Source organism: Macaca nemestrina, chromosome 7, assembly GCF_043159975.1.
Source record: "Macaca nemestrina isolate mMacNem1 chromosome 7, mMacNem.hap1, whole genome shotgun sequence".
Taxonomy (NCBI): domain Eukaryota; kingdom Metazoa; phylum Chordata; class Mammalia; order Primates; family Cercopithecidae; genus Macaca; species Macaca nemestrina.
The window spans coordinates 177,417,283-177,429,522 of NC_092131.1; the positions used below are offsets into that span (position 1 = coordinate 177,417,283).

General features: G+C 43.2%; 1 protein-coding gene across 4 annotated transcripts in view; it reads right to left on the reverse strand.

Annotated features, from left to right (window-relative positions):
• Positions 1–710: 710 nt before the first annotated feature.
• Positions 711–12,240, reverse strand: part of LOC105497437 (OCA2 melanosomal transmembrane protein) — a 387,654-nt gene continuing 376,124 nt past the window's right edge. For all 4 annotated transcript variants that reach the window (XM_071067306.1, XM_011768534.3, XM_071067305.1 and 1 more), the window contains one exon: positions 711–1,199. In XM_071067306.1, the coding sequence (XP_070923407.1) occupies positions 1,082–1,199 (118 nt within the window). In that variant the 3' untranslated portion in view covers positions 711–1,081. The remainder of the gene's footprint in view (positions 1,200–12,240) is intronic.

Genomic DNA, 12,240 nt, shown 5'->3' on the forward strand with positions numbered 1-12,240 from the left:
AAAGACAGGAAAATATACCTTCTGTTCTCCTCTTTCATCCACTCATCTAGCACATTATTGTGTACCTACTGCATGCCAAGCAATGTGCTGTGTGCTATGGAGACTGAAAACACCAGTAAGGACATGGCTTTGGCACCTCTGGATGTCACAGGTTCACGAGAAGACAGATAACCCAGTAAGCATGATAAACAATTTTTTTCAATTGCTCACGTCCAGTCCCTTCAAAATATCTTGACTTTATTGCTTTTAGAATCACATTTAATCACATTTAAATTTCTATACTTTTTAAGAATTCCACTACATAATTCCTACAAACCTAAATGTTTTTCCCCTAACACCTTCCTTCATGATTCCTTTGTAATTATAGTGGGTCTCAAATTTTGGCATAAATTAGAATCACCTGGAGGGTTTGGAGAAACTCTAGCCCCACCACTGAAAGATGAAGCCGGCTGGGCTTCTGGGTCTGGTGGGGACTTGGAGAACTTTTCTGTCTAGCTAAAGGATTGTAAACACACCAATCAGTGCTCTGTGTCTAGCTAAAGGTTTGTAAATGCACCAATCAAAACTCTGAAAAAATGGACCAATCAACACTCTGTAAAATGGACCAATCAGTACTCTGTAAAATGGACCAATCAACACTCTGTAAAATGGACCAATCAGCACTCTGTAAAATGGACCAATCAGCAGGATGTGGGCGGGGCCATATAAGGCAATAAAAGCTGGCCAGGCCACCCCACTCCGCTCCAAGCCAACAGCCCAACCCTCTGGGGTATCCTTGAAGCTTTGTTAGCCTTGTTATTTTGCTGTTTGCAATTAATGTTACGGCTGCTCACTCTTTGGGTCAGCACTATAAGAGCTGTAACACTGCGAAGGTATGGAGGCTTCGCTCCTGAAGTCAGCGCGACCACGAACCCACCTACAGGACCAAAGGGCTCCGGAAGTGTCACCTGTAAGAGCTGTAACACTTACTGGGAAGGTCTGCGCTTCGCTCCTGAAGTCAGCCAGACCACGAACTCAGCGGGAGGAAGAAACGGCGGACCCATCTGAACCTCTGAAGGAACGAACGCTGGCCACACCGTCTTTAAGAACTGTCACCCTCACCGTGAGGTTCCGCGGCTTCCTCCTTGAAGTCAGCGAGGTCAGGAACCCACCGCAGGAACCAATTCCGGACACACCCTCGACTTTTCTTCCTCAGCATACTGGGGGCGGGGAGAGAAGAGTTACTAAATATATTTTTAAGAATGCCTGAGGGCTGCTAATGCCGAAAGTGGGAACCACACCTTGAGAACCACTTTTCTAATCAAAAACAACTGAATGCGAAAGAACACAGATTTGCCAGTACAAGTCGACAAGGTGGTCAGGCCTGCTGGCAGCTTTCTCATTACGGAGCATGGAAGGAGCCCAGCAGACCTGGTCACTCGGGTGCACTGTGCATTCTCGTTGTTGGGTGGCACAGAGTGCCGGTTAGCCATGCCCAGCTTTTTCAGTCACAGAGTTAGGATTCCCTGTTTTTAGTGGTGCACACCACCAAACGCTGTATGGACTATTTCCCAGAATGCCTTGCAGTTCGGTGAGTTCATTGACTAAATCCCAACCAATGGGATGAGTCATGCCCACAGAGAAAAGGAAGGTGAGCCCATGTTGGTCACTTCGCTCCTCTCTGGTGGTTGGAATATGGGGATTGCAGAAAGCTGCCTTAAGGATGGCATATAAGGAAGCTAGATGGAACCGTGTTGACACTGAACAGACACCATAGCAGCCCAGGGTGACCTACCTCTGCACCAAAGCACGAAACACAAAACTGAACTGCTCTCTTGTCTAACTTGTGGAATTGTGGGTCTGTGTTATATGTAGCCTAATCCAATTTAGTCTATTTACACAATAGCAAGCAATGCAAAACCCGAAAATACAAAGGACCAAATTCGAGCTTGGTTTCTTTGTGTTTCTTGCCTTGTTTACATGAATAACCGGGAAAAACAAACAATTTTTTACTCTGGTATTTAATGAAAAGAGATTAAAAAGGATTATCAAAGTAACATTTTGGTTTTATCCACTGGGTCTATGTGAGATTAATTTTTCTCTAGGGGATGAGGTCAGGACGCCATATCCTTTTGATTCCCAGTGAGGAATCGACTGATCCAGTGTCATTTGTTGATTGTCAACATATAGTGGCAGCACTGCCCTGCTGTCGGTTGGCATTATCCATAGGCCTGCCTCCAAACTTTCCGTTGTGTTACTTTGTGTCTGTGTTCCTTTCTCTGTATTGATACAACAGGTTTAATGCTTTTTAACTTTTTATTTTGAAATTAAAGATTAGGAAGAAGTTGCAAAAATAATACGGAAATGCCCGGGAATCCTTTACACCATTTCCCCAGGGCAAGTCTTACATAACTGCAGTGCAACATTGAAACCAACACACAGACAGGGACACAGTCCACAGATCTTACTTGTATTTCACTAGCTTTGTATCCACTTGTGTGTGTATAACTCTACATGAATTTAACCCCATGCGTAGAGTTGTATAACCATCACAGTGGTCACGTCACAGAGTCAGGGCGTGTCTACGGGGTTTCATCGTTCTCATCCTTTGTAGCCATACCCTCCCTTCCATCCTCCACCCTTCGTCTCCATCTCCATGGTGACATGTCTCTCCTTTCATTTAAGTGATCTTTGATTTCTCTGACCATCAATTTGCAAGTTTCAACGTAAAGATCCTGTTAGATTTATACCTGAGTACCTCTTTGGAGCAACTTTAAATGGTAATATGTTATTAATCTCAGTTTCCATATATTATTAGCATATAAAAATGCAATTAAGCTTTTTGTTGCTCTTAAATCCTACAACCTTGTTAAGCTTACTTAGTTTAAAGAGGTTCATTGTTTATGTGTTTGTTTTAGTAGTTTGCTTGGGATTTTTCTACAGACCCTCATGTCATTTGCAAATAGGGACAGTTTAGTTTTTTCCTTTCCAATCTGCATGAAGTTTTTTTTTCTTGACTGACTTCGCTGCGCACAACGTTCAGTACTATGTTGAATAAGAGTGATGATAGCAGACACCTTGCTTTGTTTTTGATCTTAGGAGGAAACCATTCAGTGTTGTCACATTGAGTGTTAACTGTAGACTTTTTGTAGTCTCTTTATGAAGTTGAGGCCATTCTCTTCCATTACGACTTTGCTGATGGATTTTTGACGTGACTGGGTGTTGCGTTACATTTTTCTGCATCAATTGATTTTATTTCAAGATTAATTGATACTACTTTTCTTCTTTAGACTGTTGGTATAGCAGACTACACTGATTAATTTTAAATATTGAACTAACTCACTTTTCATCCCGGAATAGACTCCATTTGGTCATGGAGTGTAATTCTTTATATTGCTGCCTAGTTTTGGTATTATGCAAAAACTGGTCTTGTAATGTGATTGGAAAGTATTCCCTGCCCTTCTACTTTCTTGAAAAGACTATGGACAACTGGTGTTCAGTATCCATTAAATATTGGGCAGAATTTGCCAGTGAAGTCATCTGAGCCTGGTGATTTCCTTTTTAAGAGCCTTTTAATTACAAATTTATAGGGTTTTTCAAATTTCTATTTCATGTTGTTTGATCTTGGGTAGTTTTTGCCTTTCAAGGAACTGACTCACTTCCTTAAAGTTGTTGAATTTATGAATGAAGGTCATTCATGGTATTCCTGTATTATCTGGATGGCTGCAGGATCTGTAGAGATTACTCTGCTTTAATTCCTGATACTTGTGATTTGTGTCTTCTTTTTATCTTTGTCAATCTTGCTAAAAGTTTATCAATGTTATTGATCCGTTTTGGAGACTAGATTTAGTTTTTGTTTTTTTTATTTCCTCTATCATTTTTTTTTTTTAATTGAGGCAGAGTCTTCCTCTGCCTCCAGGCTGGAGTGCAGTGGTGCGATCTTGGCTCACTGCAAGCTCCGCCTCCCGGGTTCACGCCATTCTCCTGCCTCAGCCTCCAAGTAGCTGGGATTACAGGCGCCGTCACCACGCCCAGCTAATTTGTGTGTGTGTGTATTTTAGTAGAGATGGGGTTTCACCGTGTTAGCCAGGATGGTCTCGATCTCCTGACCTCGTGATCCACCCATCTCGGCCTCTCAAAGTGCTGGGATTACAGGCGTGAGCCATCGCACAGGGCCCATCTTTCTGCTTTTATATCATCTATTTTTTATTTTATTGATATTTGCTCTGATAATTATTATTTATTTTCTTCTGCTTGCTTTGAATTTATTTTGCTCTTCTTTTTCTAATTTCTCAAAGTTGGAATTTGGACCATTGATTTGAAATCTTTTCTCTTTTCTAATGTAGCCTTTTAGTGCTACATATTTCTCTCTCAGCACTGCTTTAGCTGCATCCACATATTTTAGTATATGGCATTTTTACTTTCACTCAGTTAAAATACCATCTTTAAAACAAGCAAAAAACCATGTAGTATTAATAAGTTGCTCCTGGACATTTAAAAAGCTTTCCATTTTTGAACATGTGCTCTGACCTTACGGGGATTGTTTCCTCATCTGTGAACAAAGACTATCTGATGTTATGTTAGGCTCATGCCTCATTCCCACACAGCTAGGCCTGGAAGAAGGATGCCACCAAAATAAAAGATGGTCCTACATCAGTCAGTAACTGTGACGGATGACCTTCATCAGGGTAGATACTGACATTCTACTCCACATCAGTCACTAACTGTGACAGGGGGCCTTCATTCGGGTAGACATTATTAGCTTTGCTGATGAGGATGGGGCTAGAGGATGCCTTGTCTTTTTCCACTCAACTTTGAGGGTAAAAACTAGGTATTTTCTGGGAATCAGTACAATGGCTAGCAACTACATAGAAAATGCTTAGTCAACGTTGAGTGAAGGAGTATTATTACATGTGTCAGTTAATCCATGGTTAGCTGAGCATGTGAGGCCAACCTAAAGTAGGATGGAAACAATTGGGAAATATAGATTGTTATGAGATGACCCCCAAGAGCATGGCAAGCAAAGGTCAAAAGTTAGCGGTCTGTTACTGACAGCAGTTAAATTCCTGACAGCAGGAGGTACAGTGATATGCGTCCTTCAGGTTTGCAGTGGAATCATTGCTCTGCTCTGTGCAGGTTACCCTGGTTATCCCTGCAGCCTCACCATGGCTCCAGGCCTGCTAGGAAGAGGCCTCATCTGGCCAACACTGATGTGCATGTACTGGCTCCATAGTGCAAAATGACAACTGAGAAGCCAACGTGCACCTTTCTTCTAGAGAGAGGATTTAAACTGATCAATGATCAATGATGTATTACTACTACCTCATGAGCCAAACAGGATAACATATTCCTTAGTCTAAACAGACATGAGCCCTCTCACAGCAACTGGAACTATTGGTTACTTCCCATCCTCCTCCCTCTCCTGGAAGAAAACCATTCTAGCTGCAGACTCACTCCTCACTGCTCCCACTCCTTGTCCCTGCCCAACACCCCAGTCATGGGTCAGGTGATACCAACTAGAGGTGGGAAGGGCACTTTCCCATAGGCAGGTGGCAAAGGAAATCACTCATCAGAAGATGCCTGGACCACTAGACAGAAAATGCCTCATAATAGGTATTTTCTAACAGTCCTTATAGGAAATAACGTGACCATAAGGGAGAGTTTCTCCCCCTTCCAATCATATTATAAATGCATGGGTATGGGGTTATCCCCCTCACTAAAGAGTGTGTGTCATTCACATTGTATTGCATTCACATTGTATTGGCCGAGCCCCAACTTCTGACATGAGCATGGGCTCACAGCATGTTGGGATTTAACGAAAGGGCTAATTCCTATACTGCTGCTCAAGCAGACAAGCAACAGATACCCACTGGGATGTCCTTGAGAACACTGAGTTCAAGTCTGAGATCTTGAACATACTGGAAGTCCAGGATGAAAATGTCTTCAGGGTTGGTTTCTCCTGGGTCCTCCTTCCTTGCCTTGCAGTCCTCCTTTCCACGTCGTCCTAGGGCTTTCCTCTGTGAGTACATCCCTGGTCTCTCTCTTCCTAGGACACCAGTCATACTAAATTGGGACTCCACACTTACACCCATTTAACCTGTTACCTTTTTAAAGGCTCTAGCTCCAACTATCTAAATGCTTTTCCACTGGGGGCCAGGGTTTTAACCTGTGAACTCGGGGGGACCACGATTCAATGCAGAACACATATGTCCACACATACACGCACATACATGTAGCACACAACACATCCACATGTACACGCACATACATGTAGCACAGAGAACACATATCCACATGTACACGCACATACATGTAGCACAGAGAACACATATCCACATGTACACGCACATACATGTAGCACAGAGAACACACATCCACACGTACATGCACATACATGTAGCACACAGAACACATATCCACACGTACATGCACATACATGTAGCACACAGAACACATACATCCACACGTACACGCACATACACGTACACAGAACATCCACACGTACATGCACATACATGTAGCACACAGAACATATCCACACGTACATGCACATACATGTAGCACACAGAACACATACATCCACATGTACACGCACATACACGTACACAGAACACATCCACACGTACATGCACATACATGTAGCACACAGAACACATACATCCACATGTACACGCACATACACGTACACAGAACACATCCACACGTACATGCACATACATGTAGCACACAGAACACATACATCCACATGTACACGCACATACACGTACACAGAACACATCCACACGTACATGCACATACATGTAGCACACAGAACACATATCCACACGTACATGCACATACATGTAGCACACAGAACACATCCACATGTACACGCACATACATGTACACAGAACACACATCCACACGTACATGCACATACATGTAGCACACAGAACACATACATCCACATGTACACGCACATACACGTACACAGAACACACATCCACACGTACATGCACATACATGTAGCACACAGAACACATATCCACACATACACGCACATACATGTAGCACACAGAACACATATCCACACGTACACACACATACATGTAGCACACAGAACACATCCACACGTACACGCACATACATGTAGCACACTCATACACACATCTATGCTGCAGACAATGTACAATAATTTGAAAACAGTTTAGCAATATCTTAAAAAGTTAGACATATATGATATCTGTTTCCATAACCTGGTCATTCTATTGCTAGGTATTTACTCAAGAGAAACAGAAACATATCCACACTGTCTCAGTCCATTTTGCATTGCTGTAACTGAATACCACAAAGTGAGTAATTTATTAGGATAAGAGGTTTATTTTGGCTCACAGTTCTGCAGGATGGGAAGTGCAAGATTGGGTGGCCCCATCTGCTCAGCTCCTGGTAAGGGGCCCTGTGGTGCATCATGATGTGGCAGGAGGCGTCACAGGGCAAGAGGACTGAGGGTGTCACTCAGGTCTCTCTTTCTCCTCCTATAAAGCTGTCAATAATGTCCCACCTTCATGGCCCCATCTAACCTGATTGTCTCCCAAACCTTCCCCTCTCACATACTGGTCTCAGATTTTCCACCCTGTGCATTTCATTTTAACAAAATTTAAACTCTCTGAGGATCCCAGAATCAACTAACAAAAAGCACAGGTAAGTGGTTAATTAAAGTATTATCGCACAATGAAGATTAGGTTTTAACATGACTTGATGGGGGGACAAACATTCAAACCATAGTGCACACAAATACGCATTCCATCGCATCCTTCTTTGTAATAGTCATCTGAAACAAGATAGTCCAAATGTCCGTAAAGAGTGAATGAGTAAGCAAATTGTGATCTATCCATTCACTACAATACTAAGGGGAGAGAGAAAGAACAGGGGTGGGAGACAGGGAGGGACTTAGCAATCGGGGGATAAGGAAGGCAGAATAAATAAGCGTCACATGAATATATATAATATATATATATGTTTGTATATTATATATATGCATTTATTTTTTGTTCAGCCTAGTTTGAGATTCATGTATGTTTATATATATGCATTTTACATGTTTATAGACTCATCTATGAAAAAGCTGTATAAATATATAGATTTATCTACATATATATGCTTTTATATAGATATATAAACATTAGATGGATCTCAAAATCACTAGGTTGAGCAAAAAATGAATGCATACCTTATCATTTTATTAATATAAAATTCTGGTGACAAAATTAGACCAGTGGTTGGTTGCCTGAGGACACAAGGAAGCTTTGGGAGCTGACAGATATGTTTGCTGTCTTGACGATGGTGACATGTCACAGGTGTATACACATGTCACAATTGACCAAACGGTATACTTTGCATACATGAGTTTATTATACAGCATTAGTACCTCAGTACAACTGTACAAGAAGTATACTCTTACCATATCACCTCTGACAGGCAACCTGTATATACCATATTTACTTCCCGAAGAAAGGAGCATGCAAATTCTGAGCCTGAGTCCCTCCAAAGCCTCTGGGAAGCTCCTATGTGAGTTCGTGAACGTGATGAGCAGGGTGGAGCCGTAAGCCACATTTCACCTGCTGTCCTCAGCAGTTGGCATGCATTCTAATGACACTTGGCACTGCGCAGCTAACTTTCTGGTTACTGACTGGCTTTAATACTTGAAATACTGGCGTGTGCTTTTTGTTAGTTGATTCTGGGAACTTCAGAGAGTTTTTATTTTGTTTTAAATTTCGCTTCTTTAAAGAATTTTCTGATTTCAAATCCATTCATTAAGAAATGTGTGATTTGCAGCCAGGTGCGGTGGCTCAGGCCTGTAATCCCAGCACTTCGGGAGGTAAGAGGATCACTCGAGCCCAGGAGGCAGAGGCTCCAGTGAACCATGACTGTGCCACCGCATTTCAACCTGGGTGACTGAGATCCTGCACCTCTCCACAAGAAAATTATGTAATTTGCACTTTTAATACATCATGTTATACGTGACACTACAGAAAACTCAGGAGGAAAAGTGAACAATATTATTTTAATGAGTAACATTAAAAATATAATTATATCACAGGAGAAAATTTTGTTTTTTAATCAGCAACAGCTGCACTTCACTGTAATGAGAGTTTAATACTCTTTCTTTACTACCTTCATCTAATAAAATGATTTGTGAAAACTGGATAGAAATTAACGTATAATCAGTGTTTCCAAAGGACAATTATCACATTCCTCAACTATAAATTCAAGTTGCATTAGTCCCAAACAAACATGGTTTATGTTTGTGTGGTATTCTTTTGTAATTTACACAGATCTGTAAGTGGAAATGACAAAAAATGTTATTTATTTATAAAATGCTTACTCTCCTGCTTTAAACCTGTAGAATCTTTTATTTATTTATTTTTGCTTTTTCATCGAAAAGGTAATGTGTTCTTTAGAGAAAATATTGTGGGGGGGAAGTGACAAGAAGAAAATCACTTTCTATCTACACACCCACTTTTTAAAAATCCAAGAGTTGACCTCTGTGTCTGTGCAACTGATACTGCTTCTAAAATCTATGGAGATGCATTTGTATCTATTGCAAGATCTGCACTACAGTAAATTCACCCGCCCTTTCAACTTAATGCTATGTGGACATTTGTCTGTGTCATTAAATGAACTTATTCAGCATGATTGCGTAGTATTTAATTCCATGAATCAAGCAGTTACTGAAACTCGGTAGGGATGCAAGAATGTGTGCTGGTCGGTGAAAGCATCTGCTGTATCTGCCGTACTGACCTCTATGCTTAGACCGGGTCGTGTATTCTATTTTTCTATGGTAAATAAAGAGACCGTGAATAGCCTAGCACATCAGTCTTTGAAAATATCCGGGGGAATTTTCTCAGAATCCGTTCTTGGGGCCGGGCGCGGTGGCTCAAGCCTGTAATCCCAGCACTTTGAGAGGCTGAGACAGGCGGATCACGAGGTCAGGAGATCGAGACCAACCTGGCTGACACAGTGAAACCCTGTCTCTACTAAAAAATACAAAAAAACTAGCCGGGCGAGGTGGCAGCGCCTGTAGTCCTAGCTACTCGGGAGGCTGAGGCAGGAGAATGGCGTGAACCCGGGAGGCGGAGCTTGCAGTGAGCTGAGATCCGGCCACTGCACTCCAGCCTGGGCGACAGAGCGACACTCTGTCTCAAAAAAAAAAAAAGAATCCGTTCTTGGATTTGAATTGCTCAGTCAGCGATCACGTGGTTTTCATGACTGAGTAGAGGTTACCAAAATGCCACATGGCCTTTTCCTTCTGCACACCTGGCGGCCTTGTGTCTGTGTGCCTCCTTCCTGCACCCAAGGCAGGTATGGGCAATCTGGTTCGGGATAGCAGTGGCCATCTAATACTTGCTTACATTTCTTTCAGTATATGTGAGAAACCCACAGGATCCTAACGGTGATGTCCCCACTCCGTCTCTATCACCTTTTATCTCCTTAACCTGTTTTATATTTTTATATTTATTTATTTTTATTTATTTATTTATTTATTTTGAGACTGCATCTCTCTCTGTTGCCCAGGCTGGAGTACAGTAGCATGATCTTGGCTCACTGCAACCTCCACTTCCCTGGCTCAAGCGATTCTCCTGCCTCAGCCTCCCGAGTAGCTGGAATTACAGGTGTGCACCGCCATGCCTGGCTAATTTTTTGTATTTTTAGTAGGGATGGGTTTTCACCATGTTGGCCAGGATGGTCTCAAACTCCTGACCTCAGGTGATCCGCCTGCCTCAGCTTCCCAAACTGTTGGGATTACAGGCATGAGCCACCACACCTGGCCCCTGTTTTATATTTCTTAGCCCTTATGAGCACCTAAAATATTATATCTCCATGTATTTTTGTAATGGTGTATCCACCTCTGCCCCCTACTTCAAAGAGCAGGAACTTTTTTTTCCCTATTGTTTCTACCTTGTCTAGAATAATGCCTGGAGCACAGTAGGAGTGCAATTAATATTTAATAACAAATGACGTGTGCATGCACAAACACACATGTGTTATGAGCACAGCTGTGTGAGTCCATGGTCTCCTTTCATCCTCTTAGAAATCATAATCAGTGCCCCACAAACCACATCCTCACAGACGCTGAGCCTGCCCAGGAGTGCGGGGGAGGCCACGTCGCTCTGACCTGACCAAGAGACAGAAGAGAGGAGAAGAGGGAACCAGTGTGAAGAACCAACCTGGGGGCAGGTCAGAGATGGGTGCCCAGGGAGAAGAAAGAGGGGCACAGCCGACTTCCTGGGCGGCTTCAACCTCTCATTCACATTTTCCTCTCCACCTCCGCCCATCCTTGGTGAGTAGATAGTCCCCTCCCTCATTAGTCCGGAAATCCTGTCACAGTGACTCTACGTTAGTCCAGTCTTATCAACATTTTGGATGCAATAGAATCCTGAGGGGCTTGTTCACAGTAAATTCTGAGAGACTTGGTCTAGAAGGGACATCTCGGGTGCAGAATATGGGAAATTGCATGTTTATAACCAAAGCCAGGACATAGCCTCACATGACTCCCTTCTGCTACGCAACCTCCTCCTCATGATGCTGCCTCTTCAACGTGTGCCTCTTCCCAGCAGCCCTGCCGTCGGCTCCTATGTCCCAGTGGGACCCTGTGTTCATTTCTTGGGGCTGTAACTAAGCATCATGAACCACATGACTTGGATGATCTCTGGGGATGTTGCAGCTGGAACCAGAGGCAGAGGTGGCCAAAGGCTTTCTGGAGGGCTCTGGCTGCCTCAGCAGGGGTCATGCTTTAAATGTGCAGGTGTCTGTCTGTCAGGGCTGCTGTAACAAGATACTACAGACGGGGGACTCACACAGCCGACTTTTATTGTCTCACAATTCTGGAGGCTGGAAGGCTGAGATCAGGTGTCGGCCACGGTGGTTCCTACAGGGGCTGTGAGGGAGAGTCAGCCCCAGGCCTCTCCCTTTTGCTCCTGACTTGTAGGTGAGGCCCTCCCGGTGTCCTTACATCATCTTCCCTCTGTGCATATCGGTCTCTGTGTCCAAACTTCCTCTTGGTGTTTAAGGATCCAGTCCTGTTGGATGCGGGGCCACTCTAATGAGTTCATTTTAACCTGATCGCCCCTTTTAAGACCCTGTCTCCACATACAGTCACACTGTGAGGTCCTGGGGGTTAGAACTTCAACATTTCTTTTTTGAAGGGACACAGCTCATCCTCAGCAGGCCGCCGACGCCAGGGACTTCACACGAATGGTGCTGGCCGTATTACTGCACAGT